At 41.3% G+C, this 18,900-nt stretch overlaps 1 protein-coding gene across 1 annotated transcript in view; it reads left to right on the plus strand.

The window, feature by feature from the left end:
- Positions 1-947: 947 nt before the first annotated feature.
- st6gal2a (ST6 beta-galactosamide alpha-2,6-sialyltranferase 2a) overlaps positions 948-18,900 on the plus strand; it is a 47,153-nt gene continuing 29,200 nt past the window's right edge. Inside the window, exons 1-2 of the mRNA XM_068704983.1 lie at positions 948-1,133; positions 18,594-18,900. The exon at positions 18,594-18,900 is cut by the window's right edge and continues 743 nt beyond it. Of these exons, the coding sequence (XP_068561084.1) occupies positions 18,650-18,900 (251 nt within the window). The 5' untranslated portion in view covers positions 948-1,133; positions 18,594-18,649. The remainder of the gene's footprint in view (positions 1,134-18,593) is intronic.

Consider the following 18,900-nt stretch of genomic DNA (forward strand, 5'->3'; position numbering starts at 1 on the left):
AGCTTAGCTTAGCATAAAGACTTGAAAAACTGAGAAAAGGCTTGCCTGGCTCTTTCCAAAGGTAACGAAATCCGCCTACCTACACCTCTTAAGCTTGCTAAATAACACATTATATCTAATTTGTTTAATCAATACAATAACAACAATTGCCTTCATTCATTTATTCTTTCAAAATGAAGCATTTCTTTTCGGTTTCTACATCCACCTTGTGACTACTGTAAATGCTCCGGTCAGTTGGCTCGAAGCTTGGCAGCAAAGTTTTTAACAAGACCAAAGGGACCACACTACCCTACTTCTTGCCTCTCATCTTTGGCTCCCTGTCAGATTTGAAAGTGATAGCTTGATATTTGTTTATCAAGGACCACAAAGTCTAAAAACAGCATAGCTTTCCGTACTTACATCACCCCGCTAGACACCTGGGGTTCTCTGTTACTGTATGGTGACGAAGGTTTAGTTTCATCAGTAGCTGCACCAAAGTTATGAAAATCCCTCCCTCTGTTTGATGATCTCAACCCACCGATGACTTACAGTGGGAAACGACATTAAACCCGCTTTTGCTCATTATTTTTAATGGCATCTGACTTGTTCTAACTTGATTTATTTGCTTGCATGTTGGGATTTTGACAGTGGGTGTGATGTGAGAGTGATTCTTTAAACATAAAGAAGTAGCCTGTTTCCCAAAAGGTCCTTTCTCCTCTTTGAACTGCACAGACCTGCTAGGAAGTTATCAAATTCATAACAAATATGCCATCCTTCCCCTTCCCCTTCCCTGCCTGCTGCTGCTGCCGCCAAGGAAGGTATCAAATTCAATCTCAATATACCTTTCCTTCCTCCCTTCTCTGCTCCCTTCCCTCCTTTCCTTTCCTTCCCTTCAGGCCAACAAGCCAAAAAAATCAGCTCGCTGACTCCGCCCCCCTCGGTGGATGTGGATGCAAGGAAAAAGGCCATCAACAGAGTGACAGACAACACAGCCTCTCCGCTCTGCCCGGCGTAGTAGTGGATATCTTCTCCGTGAACGGAGGGCAGAGGCGAGCCAAACCGACTCGCGTGCTTGCTGTGCAACAAGGCGAACTGGAGCAAAAATGGACCGCCGGACAGCAGCAGCATCCAGCGAGGACCGACACAATTTTTAGGTAAGGCTTTGTTCGCTCTGCGCAGCATTTCCATACAGATTTGCATTTGCTGCTTCAGCGCGTTTTGTGCAGGACACGGAGAAGCACAGGGGGTGGATGTGCACGCGCGATGTTTCCTAAAAACGATTCGGTATTTAGGGATTCTCTTAAATTAAACCTGCGGGTGAAACATGTAGGAGAAAAATCCTTTGTCTGCGTTACTTTACCGGAGCACGGTCGGCGATCATCACTAGGAAGCTCGTTTAACAGCAGCGCATTTAGTCTCCGCGCGGTTCTTCGGGGTACACACTAACAATTGGTTTAATTAGCATCAGGCGCAACATTGACACATGCGTTTAATGCGTTTCCGTTAATGACGCTCATCTGGATGGTGCCATTGAGTCCTGTAAGACAAATCGTGTTTCTCCACACTGAAGAGTTCATTCACAGCTCACAGAGAGAGCAGGCCTGCGCGCTCTTCCTACACTTGAAGAGAAGATGCAGAGGTTTATTGTTCCCTCGACACTTAGTTTTTGTTTAACAGCTTCGTGGTGGCAGTACATTCAAAACAGGGAACCCAAAACAGGGAACCCAGGCCAAGACTAGAGCTCGAGGGGAAGTCATCTGAAAGTCATGTTAGTGATGAATATGTGTGTTAGTTTCAACCCTCTGATTCTTGATATGTTACATTGATGTTTGATCTTGCATGCATAAGGGCTGTGGTTTTGTTGTCAAAAAGTTAATTTTAGGAGCAGTGCTGAAATGTGTTTGTTTCACATGGCTGCACTTGTATATCCGCAGCTGCACCGCTTTGCAATGGTAGCAGGCTTTTGTTTGGAGCAAGTTAATTAGTGACATCAGAAAACACCTCAGCCTTTGGTCCAAGTGAAACAAGTTTAAATGAGTTTATTAAATTCATAATGTTCCGCATTTGCCTTCACATCACATCACATTTGTAAAAGCATTTACAAGTAGAGGAAAACACAAGTGTCAAGGGCAATTAAATGTTTTTCTGTGGGGGTTTTAAGTTCATGTTTGATATTAACAGTAAAGTGGCGGTTAGGCAATTTAAGCTACCGAGACTTATCTCAATGTCAACAAAACTCACGATCATATCACCTATGATAATGGGAGCAGAGGTCAAAAGTTAACAGAAACTCTTTACAATAAGAAACACACCCATGTTCTCACTTTACTGTACTCTACTGTAATCAAAGGCACCAGTCTCTCTGTTGTAATTTTTTACTGTGCTGCAAAACAGCCCAAGGAATACGCTAAAAGCCTCTCTCCAGGTTATAGTGACATTGCATCAGAAAAATGTCATTTTTGTTTGTGTGTGCAGCTGCTGATTAAGTATGTGCACTCTGTTTTTCAAAGCTTTTCAACAATTGTGACAAGGACACAATTTAGTGGACAGTGTTTTCAACCACCAGACTACAGCTGAAAGGACACGCATTGTATAAAACTAAAAGTTTAATCACTTATCTTTTATTTGCCAAGACATTTTTCTTTCATAGTTGGTAAACTATAGATGTCACTACCCACTCTCTTACGATGTAAGAATGTACTAATGGAAAGCCTACCTGATAAATGCATCTACCCCCAACCAATGTGTAAAAGAGTTGCGAGTCTCACAGAACATCTGCGTTATTGCTTTTACACAAAAACAATGTAATTACTGTGAGGTTTGCTACACACTGGCTGGCACCTCTTTGTCTCTCCAGCTGGATATGTATCGTCTCAAACAGGGTGGCCTCTCTGTGCGTGTGCAGACAGAGTACAGGTGTGTCGGTGAGCGGCTTTTATTGTATGCATGAAAAGTGTGCCACTATTGCCCAACAATGACAAACCGCCATACGGCAGCCCTGCAGCCATTTTCCTCATTTATATTACCATGTTTTCCACAAAATCTATCTATTCTGAACATTATCCAAGACTTCGCTCCACTATAGAGTTACTGGCATTTTGCTGGGCAGGTTGTGGTCTTCAGTATTGTCCCATAAAGCAAGGAGATTCTCCAAAATTTGGATTGTGCGTGAACATTTTATTTCCCAAAATTTTAATTTATTTTGACTCGCAGTCACATTCAAATCAATGTAGCAGGGTGATCAGATTGGCTGCATTTGTATTTTGTGGCATTGTAGCCGGCAATCTTCTATATAATCAGACTTGCGGAGTGAATTGGCTTTAACGGACGTCCGTTTGGCTCTGTGACTACCTCCGCTGCCGGCTTAGTGGAGAGAAACAATGTGTGGCACACTTTACGGCTCCACTGACGTGTTTTGTCACCATAACACCTAAAAATGTGCCTCGTGCAGAAAGCGATATCAGAGCTGGGTGGTTAATACATTTCATCAATACATTTGAATTCAGGGATAAGACGATATTTACTAATTTAAAATAGATTTTCACTTGAATTTGGATAATTACAGTACGAAACCGCCACCGCTTTCCTGAGCTCCCATAGCACAAGTTCTCTTCAGACACAGGTAAAATATCAACATGGCACAATGCGCTAATAAAAGTGAGGAGTTTGTTCCCAAAAAACGCTACTGTCTCCTCAGCAACCTCACGCAAAATGCTGTCTGCTAAGCCACTAAATAGCAGTGAGGACTTGCTGCTGTTCTAAAAATACCAATTGATTTAATGCGAAATTGCTGTCAGCGATGACCCAGTAATGGAGGTAACTAGTTAGTCAAAGATTGACTGCTCTGATTAGCATCGCGCCACAGGAAGTTTGAGAAGGGAGGTGAGTTATGTGGAATAGTTCCCAGTGAGGTGTATATATTGAATTTTTCTGTTCACATTAGTTCAATCAATACTGAGCAAAACAAAAACATTGTGGAATGTGCAAGTGTTTTCTGAGAATGTGTTAGTGTTCGTAAGGTGAGTGTGACTCAATGACCTTAAAGCATTGAGGGGGAAATGGAAAACAGATTCCAGGACAGAAAAGGAAGGAGTTGTGCTTCAGGGGCACATTTCTGTACTGTCCACTCTCAGACTGTAAAGGGATTCAGACTCTCTGTCTCTAAAAGACAGATGTGCAACGGTTGTTCATCTCACCAGCAGCAGAGTGAAGCATCTTTTTATGATGATATTGTCTGTCGTGAGAATGAGGTTAGAAACTGTTAATTTAAAATTAAAAGGTTTTAAATGCCTATCATTTAATATTGTATGGAAGAAATGGGGGCTAATAACAATAACTTTTTTTTTTGGCCACCTGGGGGCAGTAGATATAAGTTTTGAACACACTATTGACATATCATCACCTTTTAGGTTGATGTGGTGAACTTGTCAGCAAACATTTATTTACATATATTTTTACATCGAGCATTTACGGAGCAACATCATTCATTTGTTTCTGGTCAACAGATGAATGGAAGTCCAATATTCACTCTCTTTTAGCTCTGTTTTTGGTCTCTACCAACCCTGAGAGAAATATCTGTCTCTTAAGCTACTTTAAACATAAAAGATTATTATTTCCTCATCTCACTGTATCTCAGTATCGGTCAGCTGCTCATAAAATGGCGAGGCAAAACTTTTTTACGTCGACACTGTAGCTTCTTTTTAGTCCCTCTTAAAATTGTCATTTTAACTATCCAGAGATAGACTTTCTTTTTTATCTGTTCCAGGCTGTTTATGTGGAGGAGTGGAAGAATTGCATGGGCAGGGCACTCTGGGAAGGTGGAGGTGTAATTTCAGATGAGCGCTAACTGGCCAGAGCAGCAGTTATCTGAGCTCGGCCTTCAAAAGCGGTAGCGCTGGAGTCATCAAGACCAGCTGTGCCCCTCACTCCTGGCTGAGAGTGTGAGCACTCGGAGGACAGGACTCTTTCATGAGAAACACATGGGCGTCCGGGGTTATTAGCCGTCTTCACGAGATTGTAAACTTCCTGAGAGGAGTTGTTTAGGCACTCGTTTCTGTGCGTTTGATGTATGGTGCTCTACTCAAGTTGAGTCTTCTTAAACGGCGACATGGGAAGGTTTGAGCAGCTTATTGTGGCGTAGCTTTCATAGTTGCTCAATAAGTCTCTGATAGGCTGCTAATCTCAGTCTGTGTTTAGAAGCAAGTGTTCAGAGTTCAGGCAGATTATAGAGAGGTTAAGCTGTCTGAAAATGGCTGTAGTGCTGTAGATTAGAGGGCTTGTTCTCAGGGCAAACACAATTTTCTCCATAAATACAAGTGTGTGTGTGGAACCCTGATATGAACAAATCCTGTCAGAATCTTTTTTTTGAAGCATAAGCATATGTGTTAACCTGTAAGATTTGCTCGTATTTTGTGTCTGGACCAGAGAAATGTTGCTGGTTTTAGCTCTTGGAGTAACAACAGCTGCCTAGGCCTCCTTTCCCAAACATGCATAAGCAGGCAGAGAGTGTAAGAGAGTGACTAATCATGCAGTCTGATGCTACAAGCATTGTTATGTCCATTCAGTCTCCACAAGAAGCCGAATAGACGGTGGAATGGGCTTTTAGTGGACGTCCTTTACTTTCTCGCATCACAAGCCCGGCCGCTGTGGGCGTCAGCGCTCCCAGCTGTATTTATGGGCCATAATGTGAGGTGTAAAGCTACATTTCCTTCGTAGGACCTTGCTGTTGGCAGGCTGAATTGGAGAGGGCTCTGTGCACCGTGAAAGCCTGTCATCAAGAACTGCTGCCCTGTGTGATTTATCAGAATAGGATGTGCTGAGAAGGTCAGGATGATTCAACTCTTCCCGGCCCCGTGATTTCATCAGCTGCCCTTTCTTCTTAAGTAGAGGTTACTTTGTGACTTGTGAAGTGCTTTTACAGTAAAAAAAAAAAAGGGTTCAAACTTCTAAGTCTGCCTCCTGTTTGTTACATTGAACGGCCAACGGATGTCTGATGGCTGATGACTTTCTCTTGTCCGTTACTCTCTCAGAATGAGTCAGAGACGTATTCTCCCAAGGTCTGTCGGGCTGCTAGTTTGAAATGAAACGCGTCCTCTGTCCTTGTAATTACAAGGCGCACGAACACTTCACATGGTGCTCTGATAGAAAGAGAGGGGCTAATTGGTAGTGCAAAGGTCTTGTCCAGGTGTGTGTGTGTTACTGTGACCAGGTGTCAGCTTAGTGTTATGGATATCTGCTCTCTCTGCAGAATGAAGACTCACTGTGTGCACATCAATGTAGCATGTAGACCCTGTCGTATCCTCTCCGTTTTGTGGATCAGGTGTACATTTTCTACAGCAGATGGACTATGACAGGTGTGTGTGTGTGTGTGTGTGTGTGTGTGTGTGTGTGTGTGTGTGTGTGTGTGTGTGTGTGTGTGTGTGTGTGTGTGTGTGTGTGTGTGTGTGTGTGTGTGTGTGTGTGTGTGTGTGTGTGTGAGAGAGAGAGTGTGAGTGAGTGTGAGAGAGAGACTTCCGCCTCCCCGCACCTCTTGGTCAGTGTTGGGTGTAGTCACATCTTTAGAGGAAGATTAATGAGTGTCTAAGCACGCCTTTGCAAAAATAGACATTTTTTGCTCTGCTGATATAATCGGTGCTGTGGTTGAAGGAGGATAGCAGGGGATGGGACAGACCTAATCTGCCTCAGTGGGATCAGTCTTTAATGGAGTTGGTACTTTCTGCTCTGACCTTGCTGGTGTTACAACCACATGAAGCCATGCCTCAGGATTCTGCTACCGTCAAAAGAGAATCAGGATGAAAGATTTCTTGTTTTCCTTTTGATCATTTCACAAGATTAAGACCACGATTTGATGTTTTTGTGTGAATATATCTGCCTGGACATATATAATATAGATATTATGTATATTAAATATATATATATATATATATATATAGATATTATGTATATTAAATATATATATATATATATATATATATATATATATATATATATATATATATATATATATATATATATATATATATATATATATATATATATATATATATATTTTCTCCTTTGCCATGGAGGCAGAGCTGCCAAGGAGAGTGAAACGCTCACTTTGACACATTGCTGAAAAGCTTGCTTTAAGATGAGCCATTGTACTACTCTTGAAACTGCCGCAAACAACGTCAGATACAGCTGACCAAAAAATCTTTGCTTCAAGGACAAACTTCAAGCTGCCCTAATTAACGTTTTTGTATTTACAATGGGTCGAATTGTACCGGATTATCACCAGCTCTGCAGTTCCCCGTTTAGATGATTTGTTTAGTTTTTTGTTGATTCACTCTCATCAGCCTAGTTCCTAACAGGCTGCGGTTTCCATTGAAAATGCTTGTTGAACTTATTGTACATGTCACAACTTCAGCCAGGCTTTAGTTTTTCATTTGTCTGTCTTCTGTTTTGCCACACTAACTCTCATGTCATTTCAGAATCTGCCACTCCCCCCCCCCCGCTCTGCACTAATTGCTGATTTCATTTCACCTGGCCTGCCCCACCTCCATACTCACCTGCTCCTCATCAGCAATCAGCCCCTCAGTGTATATGTACCGGCCCATTTCCCTCAGTTCTCTGCCAGATTGTCTAGTGTGTTTCCCTTGCTATCCAGCAACCTGTCATTCCGATTCTGATCCTGATCATCCGTGTATTGACCTGCCTTTTTGGACTTTGGACCTTCTCTTTTGCCTGCTCCCACTGGATTTGTTTGCCACGCGGGTTACTACCTGGTTTGACATCTGCTGGTTATTAAACCCGGTTTCTACACCTGAACTGTTTTCTGTGTCGTGCTATTGGGTTCTTGTCTGTCGTTTTGTGATACCTGACAGTACACTTCCTGCTCAGCACCAAAACCGCAGGCAGACACAGTTAACAACTAGCTGTGAACATGCTGAAGCATTTAGCAAGTATGACTGACGTAGTGATGACTTTATTATCAAAATCGTTGCAGATCAATATTTTTATCTTTTTTTTTTTTTTTGTCAGTTGTTTTAGCTCAACAAGTTACATTATACTGCCTGACGTGTTGCAGGTGTGGCGCTTGTCAATGCTCAGTTTGATGATCTAGTGATTAACTGAAGAGTATCTACATCATATATGACAATTTACCTTTTAAAATGAACAAGCAAGAAGGACTAACCATGCTTTTGTTTAGGATTCAGTCTTGAAAGCACTGCATCATACTGGTGGAGAGTCACAGTCACGTTGGACTGCATTACATTCAAGTCCCTGCAAGTTGATTTGTATTCGGCCAAAACTTGGCATGTCTGGCTTTTTTTCTTTTCTTTTTAAGATAAGTGGCCTGCTTGTTTTTTCCTTTTAGCCTCCTGACTTATGAGGGAACAGCACTGAAACTTAACTTCTGCTTTATTGGATTTGTGGCTAAAGTTTGTGCTGTACTTTAGATTTCAAAACTGGTTTGTACTTATCTGTGCAATGTGCATCTGTATGCGTGAGTGCAGCCATGCGATTGCATGCTCTGCTGTATGTGATTGGCAGGCCGTTGGATGGCTGGAATGAGCTGTATTGCCTGCAGTGTGTTCTCAGCTCCACATGCTAGGTGCCAGTGGTGAGGAGCCAGCTGATCTACTGCTGGTAGTAAGTCACATTTTCACATAGAGACTGGCAGGCAGAGTCACACTACTGTAACTACACACATGCATGTTTCCTCACATGGACTGAGATGTAGCAGTGCATGCAATATTAATTCTGTTCTTTGCGGGGGTATGGCATAACGTTGAAATGACTGACTTTAGAGCAAACGCACACAGACGCAGTCAAGTCAGTGGAGCCGGGCCTGCACTTACATCTGCATGCACAGCACCATAGTTAAATGTAGGTCATAAAATAAGGCAGATGTGGGGGAAGGAAAGAAGGTGAGCAGTGGAAGTGAAGGGAGGAGGAGGAAGCCTTTCATTATGTCATCATGCTGGAGCAGCGGCAGGATTAGGGCTCGGCAAGATGCACGAGGAGAGTTTAACCCCTGGAATTTGAGCTTTTGCCTTGAAAGTGAAAAGTGATCATTCTTCCTCCCAGAGAGAAAATGAAGACTGCATATGTCAACAAAGACACAGTAGATATCATCAGCCCCGTCTTCTTATCCCTCTGCTTTGTGCCTGGAAACTATGCTACAGAATTAGCATCAATGGCAAACGCATACAAGTGAAACATAGAGAAAGTTGGATGAAACGGTTCTACCTGATTGTTTTATAAAGCAAGACAGCGCCTTAGCTTCGGCATCGTCCTGTTTTCAGGTACTCATTTGTATAGGCTTATGTAGCCATTCAGTCTGCAGGCTATTCTTAACAGCTGCACTTTGGGGTTTCAAGATGTGATGAAGAGCAGCGGACCCTTCGGAGAGCTCGGACGCTGGCAGTATAATTACACAGGGCTAAGTCTGATGTCCTACTCGGTAATAACCTCCCTGCCTCCTGAGGCTAAAGCAGGGTGGACCCGTAGCAGGGGGTTCATTAAGTGAGGAGAGAGAGACGCTCTGTTCATTTAGTCTGTGCATATGCCTCTTCTTTGTCGCTAAATTTTCTCACTTCAGTTCAAGTCTTTAAGCAGCTTCTGATGTCCCCGTTTCAGTCTTTTTGGGTGTCTGCAGTGTTTTTATCTTTTTTTTGCCTGATCTGCAACCGTACAAATGTTCATTTCTACATGACTTGAGAAAGCACAGCGGTGTGTGCGATGCAATGAAATATTATGCCTTGTATTGGCCGAGTTTAGACGGTTCATATTACGGCAGCCCCTAAAAATGGTACAAGATCGATACCTGTGTAAGTGCCTCTGCGTTAATGACCGTTTTGTAGCTGGAATTCCATTTGTGAAAAATGATTTCTAGGATTAGATTGCAGGCAGTAATTTCTTTTATCTGATGCGGCGCAAAGTTCTGAGGCTTATAGAACTATGCCTCGCTCTACGTCAAACTCAAGTGTGTAAGAACTGGCTGTTGATCAGATGGTTAATTCACAAAACACTCAAATTGAGAAACAGCTCTGGGCCCCAGTAGTGAAGATACACCGAGCACCTACCTCTATTTTATACTACTTTTAGTTTTTAAATGCGTCTCCCTAATGTAATACATTACTGGAAAATATGTACTACATAGTCTATTTGCATTTTTCTCATGTTCTGTTCACATAATCCTGGGAGACTTGCCCTGGAATATCAGGCCAAATTAATTCAGAAATTCAAAATATCTCCTGACCACACAGTTCATGTTTCTGTTTGTCTGTCTGACCACAAATGCTTGGCGGACCTCATCTGGTTGCCTTAATTTAACCCCGCAGTGATGTATTAGTCTGTAGCTGCTTGAACTGCTGCAAGGTGAATATTAAAGTAAAACTTCTATTTCTTTTATTTCCATGGTGAACAACTCCACTCTTGTGGGTTTCATATTTTATGAGGAACAAGTCCTTTGGTCAGTGTTTCATTTGAGAGAACGTGCAAGCTTGTGTTCTATTGGCGTGCGGCGTACACAATAGAGAACAGCATGTTCTTTTGTAGAGCTGAATACCTCAAGCCATCCCCTGCCTTCTTTGTAAAACTGTTGTATCCTCTAGTCTCATACGTGTTAAATGCCACTGATTATTTTTTATTAGACTAATCGGACCCAATCCACTCATTGTGAATGAACTTGTATTCTGTGCTTAAACACAGGGAAGCATAAAGAACATGTTGCTGTGAACCAACCTCACAGCATTTCCTTTTGTATCGTATTGTATGTATTGTATACTTAATGTGGCCTATTCCAGGGTCACAACCTACAGAAACTGCTGCTTGGCTATGATTAAAGCATTCATAACATCTCCACCATGGTTCCTCAGTAGGTGGTGGACTGAATTATTTTCAGTGAGATGCTCTGCGGCTGTATTCCCTCAAGGGCTGTCCGAGTACCTCACTGGCAGTCAAGTAGTGGCGTTCAGTTCAGTCACCTCTGGCGATGCCTGGACTGTAGACACATTGAGAATATTACAGCAGGCGGCAGCAGGGCATGCTGTAGGAATGTGGTTACTTAAAAAAAATAAATGCATCTATAAATGGTTCTATTGTGCTTTTTGCTGTATTTGGCTGCCCGGAAAAGATGCAGAGTTGTTATATCGTATTTTTTTTGTTTCAAGCTGTGTTAATTTTGCTTTAGTTTGTCTTTTGACAAACATGTGTTTTAGTTTAAGTCAGATTTGAGTTATTTGATTTTTGTTAAATTAAATTTAAGTCCAAATTTTTGTCAAGCATTTAAATTCTTTTTTTTTTTTTTTTTTTTCTTTTTTTTTTTTCTTTTTCGTCTCCCAAACATTTTGAGGGATTTCAGCTGTTGCCATCTTTGTTAACTATGGACAGTTACCATAGTTACACTGGTCATTGTTGTTGGCACTGTTTACTGCCTCTTCTCAGTAAATCTAGTCAGGATTTCAAAGCTCTTGACTGTTTGATCAGAACTGCTCTCTGCGTCGTTCCTGCTCACCTCGCACTATCACACCTCTTCACTGCAGAGCAACTCCTTCAGAAGCTGGATTCACTCACTCGTTCACTAAAATACAGTTCATTGTCTGAGTTTAGCTCGAGAGGCGAGGCTGAAACGTCAGATGACGTATTGATATTTCTTTAGCAAACATCTAGGAAGTTAAAGACGGTCAACATTAGTGGTTTGAAAATGTATTTAATCCATAGGTTGAACGCAAGATGCTTCTTTATGTAATTCTACTTTTCAGCTAAACCAATTCCTGTACAAGAGATATATATTTTTGGGCGGCGGCAAATAATGTTTTACTGATCTACAGATTCAACAGATGCCTGCTGGTTGTTGAATAAGTTAATTTGTCCGTTTGACAGTCTTTCACAGTATCACATTTTTGAACTGTTGATGGGGGGGAAAAGGGAATACTATTTTTGGTTTTCAATGGGTTTTTTAAATTCAATTTTAGTCTCATTTCTGCCATGAAAAGGTTGTCAACAAATATTTTTCGTCGATGAAATTGACGAGACAGTCATGGAGATATTATATAACTGCCTGTACTCTATAGATGAAATTACAGGTTAAACATTTAAAACAAGAGCTCCTTAAATGGATAATGTGAAAACTAAAGATTCCGCCTTCAAACAGGAAGTCTAATAATAACCACTCTTGAAACTGCCATAAACCTAACATCAGATACACCTAACCAAAGAAATCGTTGCTTCAAGGAACAAACTTAAAGCTGCCCTAATAATAATAATCATTTTTATATTAACAATGGGTGAAATTGTGTAATTTCAAAGGGCTCAGTTCTAGTGAGGAGCCCACCAAATTATCACCAGCTCTGCAGTTCCCCGTTTAGATGATTTGTTTAGTTTTTTGTTGAGTCACTCTCATCAGCCTAGTTCCTAACAGGCTGCGGTTTCCATTGAAAATGCTTGTTGAACTTATTGTACACTTCCTGCTCAGCACCAAAACCGCAGGCAGACACAGTTAACAACTAGCTGTGAACATGCTGAAGCATTTAGCAAGTATGACTGACGTAGTGATGACTTTATTATCAAAATCGTTGCAAATCAATAATTGTATCTTTTTTTTTGTCAGTTGTTTTAGCTCAACAAGTTACATTATACTGCCTGACGTGTTGCAGGTGTGGCGCTTGTCGATGCTCAGTTTGATGAGCTAGTAATCTACATCATATGTGACAATTTACTTTTTAAAATGAACAAGCAAGAAGGACTAATCATGCTTTTGTTTAGGATTCAGTCTTGAAAGCACTGCATCATACTGGTGGAGAGTCACATGATGAAACATTTATTTCTGATCGCTATTCTTGTAGTTGTCTACAAATCTCCAAAGTATAACACAAACAAATAATACCATGAAGTGAAACAAGCATGTCTAGCTTTGTGCTCTCAGATGCTGCCTGATGATATCTAATATCATTTATCATGAAGGTTCCTGTTCTTTTTGAGAAGTGTTTGTTTGACTTCGTCATTTTGGAGGATGTAGTTTGTGGTGCTATTGTATTGCATTATACTGAGAGGTGTTTCAATATTTTGTCCACTATTATTGTAACAGTGAGGGTGGAATACATTTAGAGAAAATAAGAGAAGTCTAGACCCAATTACAGTTAGACAGGAACATCTAACCAAACTACTATTTTTGTCTTCTATTTTGGTTTGGATTTTTTAGGCAGCATTTATATATGTTCTTGTTCCTGTATTTTATGCCACTGATAGTCAAAATTATATTTTGGTCACGTACACGTCCATTTTATAAACTATCTTCCAAAGACAGATTCAAGGTGTATTGGAGTTGAATTCATCTTCCTTGCATAATATCACAAATCCAATTTATTCCACCAGAGAATGATTTGGGCTGATCATTTTAACTTTCACCATTATGCTCAATATCTTTCTCAGAGACAAATAGTAATCTTTACTACAGATTGGTAGTAGTAGTGTCGCGAGAAATCATACTGTAGTGTGGGTTAGTAAACAAAGAGAAAACCAGGTGTGCATTGCCCGTCCAAGACGTTCTGAAACAAAAATAGGAGTTTAACTATAAAAAAGTAAAATTACAGGTGATCATCTTTTTTATTGTTCTTTTTCTTTAGATATACAAAAAACAAACCACAATTAAAAAAACAACAATACAATAGGAAACCAAACAAAAGGCAAAACCTAGTGCAAGTAAACCTGTAGTAAATCTGCCGATAATCTTGTTTTTTAGAAGCAATAACAGTCAAGTGGATCCTCTCCAATGTAGTACTTCAACTCCTTAGTCTATACATGTATATCGTGGAGAGCTTCATAGGAAGTAATCCAGATGAGTGAGAAAACAAACCCCTTTTTCGCTCACTCCATATGCTTACATGGACGGTCGCGGTTGGAGATACAGAAATAATGATGAGCTTGGTAAATTTGAAGACGGCTGCAAATCCCGAAAATTAGCAGACCCCGTTCTCATTATAAATGTTGGTAAAAGTATGGACACCTTTAGTACTCCAGGCTGAATAACTAAGTGAAAAGAGAATAGTTTTTAAAGTTTGGGCTATTAAGATGTGCATTGCATCTGGTTGGTGACATGGCAGAATCAACAACTAGCAGACACAACAGCAGCATCAAATCAAACGGAAAGAAGAACAGCAGTAAAAAACACACAACATGCCTACTGGACGCTGCAGCAGAACAGCCTGGCACAGCAGCCAAATTACAACACACTCACAGACAAAGTTAATCTGACGGACTAAACCCTCGCATACTTCAGTTGTACGTCCTGTGACGTGTTCTCTGTCATCACGTTTGGTCTGAGCAGGACCTCAATCATTTCAATGGTGATTCATTTACATTTTTCTGACCCTGTCACTGATTTTAAAGCATTTTTTTTAACTGATTGTTTATGGGTTTTGGACCCGTATAACAGAAAAAAATAATTTTCTCTTTTGCAGGCTTTGCCAATATTATATTCACATCAAACTTTGAACTGACGGCCGTCACATTTTAGGAGCATTAAAACCAAAATCGTTTGTCTAAAAGTAAAATGCAAGTTAGTTATCTTCGGAATGTTGTGTATGTGCAATGTCAACCTTGGCTCCATCAATAAATGTACCATAAAAAGAAATGCTACATTATAATAATTTTCTCACATCATCGCATCCATAGTGCTATGAACTATGGGTAATCTTCCAAGCAAAGTCTGGTGAAGGACATTCGGACTGTGTGGAAACCTGCCTGAGGCCCTTTGCAAACTTGATGAATTGTGAGTCTGTGCCGCCCAAGGCACTGCTGGTCTCCCCTGGCATGTATCTTTTGAGTGCACAAGTCTGCAGTTTCGGACATTTGGATTCAGCCTGTGTGTCACCATTGATGCCCTGTTTTTATCCGACAGTTGAGAAGATGTCACAGTTAAGTTTGTCATGCAGGGTGACAAAGGCCTGCAGGACACAATTTAATTATGAGGCAGACGGCCAACACTTGTAAAGTCGCTCCAGAGAACTTCCTTTTGAAACTGCTGTATAGATACAGTCCTCCACTGTGACGGTAGAGTGGGTGGTGGCAGGTTGTTCCAGACCTGGAATAGCAGACACTTTGTTTATTGGCTAATGAGGCGTAAATGGAGCAGGTCACTGGTATAGTTAAATTTTGGGAATGTATTGAATTTAAAATGGGTGGGGGTTGTGTGCGGGACTATCTCTTGGCCTATGAGCAGTTACTTCCAACATTCGTTTCATCACTGTTGGGTTGCCAGGCAACCAACAGAGACTCCCAGCCAGTAAATCTTCCGGCACATAACCTCCTGTAAAACCACAACATGTTAGTTTCACACTTACTGATTTGAGATATGTGTTAATTAGTGAACTTTTTGAATTTATTTTTTTTAACACCAGGCTAGCTGTTCCCCACTGTTTTGAGTCTTCATGCTAAGCTAAGCTAACCAGCTGCTGGCTCTAGCGTCTTGAGAGCGGTGCCAATTTTCTCATTTAATTCTCGGCAAGAAGATAAATACGTTATTTCCAAAAATGTTAAACTATTCTGTTATGTCACTTTTCAAGCAAGCACATTTGGAGATGTGCTGCTTTTTTGTCTTTGAACTATTTTCTTATATACACCAAACAATAAATCAATTTATTGATGATAAACATAATCCATACAAGAGTTTTTAATCAACGGCTAAATTGTTGACAATTCAAACCTGATTAATTGCTTCTGTCATTGTTAAAGCAATAAGTGAACAAAAGAAGCTAAACATTGTCTAGTTACAGCTTTTAAAACGTGAGGATTTACTTCTTTTCTTTGTGATATATTGTAGTGTACTGATTGTCTTTGGGTTTTGGAGAGTTGAAAATATAGTTGTGATGGAATGATTCGACCCTACAGAACATGCTTCCCCTGTTCAACATTCATCCGCTCATTTTCTTCTATTTCTTCCACTTATTCCACCACATAATTATCCTCCTGAGGGCAAATGACCCGCAGACACTTGACCGATCTCCTCTTCCCCATACACAAATGCTTCCCCTCTCTTCCTCGATAACATATTTCTACATTGGATCTTGGTTTTGCTCTCTACGAGATCTATGCTGTATATTCCATCGGGCTCCTTTGTTCATCGCCGTCTCCTGCTAACTAAAAGTCATTTAGTCGTCCTTTGCTGCCAGTGGCTCATTTCCATGTTTCCCGTTTTGTACTGTTTCTTTGTGTAGCCCTCACAAAACTGGCTCTGTCCTCCACCCCCGCCTCTCCATCTGTGCCACCCATTTATGTTGTTTCACCGCAGTTTCTGAAGCACCCATCCTGATTGCTGCCAGGTGAGGCAAACTAGCTGCGCACCCACATGCATGCACGGCATGCCTAAAGGAACACACACACACACACACACACACACACACACACACACACACACATTTCCACAGTGGGCTTCTGTTGAGCATTGGTGCATATAGATGCCATTTGTTTGTTGACAACATTGTCATTGGACAGCTGTGCGATTTCCTGCTTGTTTTCTTCTGTTTTTTTGTTTTTTTTTGCTGTTATTTCCAGGTGTTAAATGGCATATTTTCCACTGTGTCAGCCAGGTAGACATGTTGAAACAGCTACACAGGGAACTACTGTCTGACTCCTACACCACCTGTCAATGGCTCATTTAAAGCCTCAGGCAGAGCATGCTGCAAGTTTTCAGAAAGTATTTAGATTGTGTGTGTGTTTGTGCAGATGTGTGTGTGTTTGTCGCAGTAATTGCATCAGCGTCTTTGCCGTTATTTTCTTTCTCCCATACTGTCTCTTCACCCTCTGGCCCAGTTGCTCCCTGCCGTTTTCCCCCTGCTTGACCAGGGTCAGTGCATGAGCTTTGGCCTCCTGTGTGTCTGCGGGGCGGGAGTCCTAGATGTCTGGGTACATGGGGAGGGGGGAGGGGGGAGGGGGGACCGCAGATCACTTGTGCAGCGCTCTACAGGACCCGGCAGCTACAGAGACAGGAAGCTGTACAGTAATTAGGACTAGAGGAGGCTTAACAGCTTTTTTTCCCCCTCCTGCCTACCCTGCCACTCGCTCTCTTGAGAGAGAAACGCTCCCACATTAAGAGACCAAAACTCATAATTACGTGTGGTTGAGAGGATTGTAGTTCCTCTGATGTGAGGAATTTTAATGCTTAATCTATTTACCTTCATTGCTGTGTATTTCACTCTGTAAGCCATCAGAGTATTAGAGTAAGTCAGGCTGATAATGATTCTTTTTTAATGATTTGTGGGGTTTTTTTGTACAGCAATTTAAATAATCAAAGGTATCATGTTGGATGTTTTTGAAGTAAAATGTAAAAAATCTAAGTGCATTTCAGTGGAGCAACGGAGCAGTGGTTGTTCCAATGATGATAGCTAATGGGAATCCCCCCCAAAAGATAGAAGATGTATATCTTTTTAATCAGACCATTCATATCTGTTTTAAAACGGCAATACCTTGACCGATTTTGGGTTTGATTATCCTTGAAAATGTTTTTTTATAATTTTTTATATTAAAAAAAAATGTTTTTATGAAACAACACATTTTTATTTATGAAACAACACGCTTGTTAAGCCTCAGGACATATCTGCACTGGCGCAACATCACACAGCAAAGGCCATCGTAGATATACATGAGTGAATGATCTTATACGAGTGACTGTGACAACCCCTCCCTTCCACTCGTGGTCTGTGTCCTGTTTGCTGTTTGTCTTTCAGGATGTTAACTGGACACTGGTGAGTGACACCTGAGCCTTGTTTGGTCCTAGCTATCAAGGCTCCCTCTCTTCTTTGGCTGTGATTTCCTTGGCTGACACGACTGTGTATATGTTTTGATTGTTTTAGTTTGGTTATTTGTTCTTTAAATGTCTTTTTATTACTTTTAGCTTGCCTTGTCTCCCTTATGTTGCAGCCTTTGAGCCAGGTTGTAACAGTGACAAACAAGTAAAACAAAGATTTGATGATATAAAATACGTCTTCATGGGATAAGTTTTAATTGTTTATACAATGCTGCTGATGTGTGAGAAAGAACTTCTACACTGCTTGTCAGCCCGAAGTTAGTTTTATGGTCACCATTAAGAGTTTGCATCAAGTTCAATTAAGGTTAAAATTTGTACTTACCTTCACACTAAACAAGTTCCTTGGGGGAACCCTTGAGTATATCTGTTTTATTAATTTAGGGTTATAAAAAGGATTCATATTTTGCGTGATCTTTTAATTTTGTTGTCTGAGAAGTCAGATGTCAGCAGAGTTTATTTCTTGTTGTGAAAACAAGGAGATTTAATTAAGAAAGCTGTAACTTGATTCCAGTTAATAGATGGTCCTAAATAATCTCCTTTTGTGTTAAGAGTGGAAAGCAGCCAAGTTCTGGCCAGCAGGAGGTATTTTCCTGTGCTGTGAGCAGTGTGCTTTTTTCATGCACACAGAGACTCATGTATGCATGTTCACTCTTGACTAATAACTTTTACCTCTCCAGTCCTTAGGGTCCTGTCAAATCCTGGAGGACAATGTGTCCTCCAGGATGAAGAAATAGAAGCATCAGTTGACATGAGTGTCTCAAACTTCTACTCTGCCCGTCCATATTCTCCCCTGAGCAGTTTCATTCTGATCTTTCTTCTTTTACAGGCCCTCCAGCTGACCTGCGCTAAGTCTTGGCCGTGGGGCTTTGTGAGTGAGCAGTAATGAAGTCCAGTATGAGGCAGTGGCGGAGGCTAGTGCTGGTGGGAATGCTGGCCTGGGTTCTCCTCTTCCTCGCCCTCCTCTCTTACTTCCTGGACGCTCGTGTGAATGAGCCGCTGGCGTCTGTAGGCTCTTTACTCTCCCAGCACCCAGACACCCGGCGCCTCACCTCTATACAGGCCTCCCACCAACAGCATGCCAACCTGGGCTCACGACTTGAACTGGCTTCCACACTAACTACAACCTACCCCAG

The sequence above is a fragment of the Cebidichthys violaceus genome, unplaced genomic scaffold (genome assembly GCF_023349555.1).
Source record: "Cebidichthys violaceus isolate CVI_PGR_0920_01 unplaced genomic scaffold, fCebVio1.0.p SCAF_11, whole genome shotgun sequence".
NCBI lineage: Eukaryota > Metazoa > Chordata > Actinopteri > Perciformes > Stichaeidae > Cebidichthys > Cebidichthys violaceus.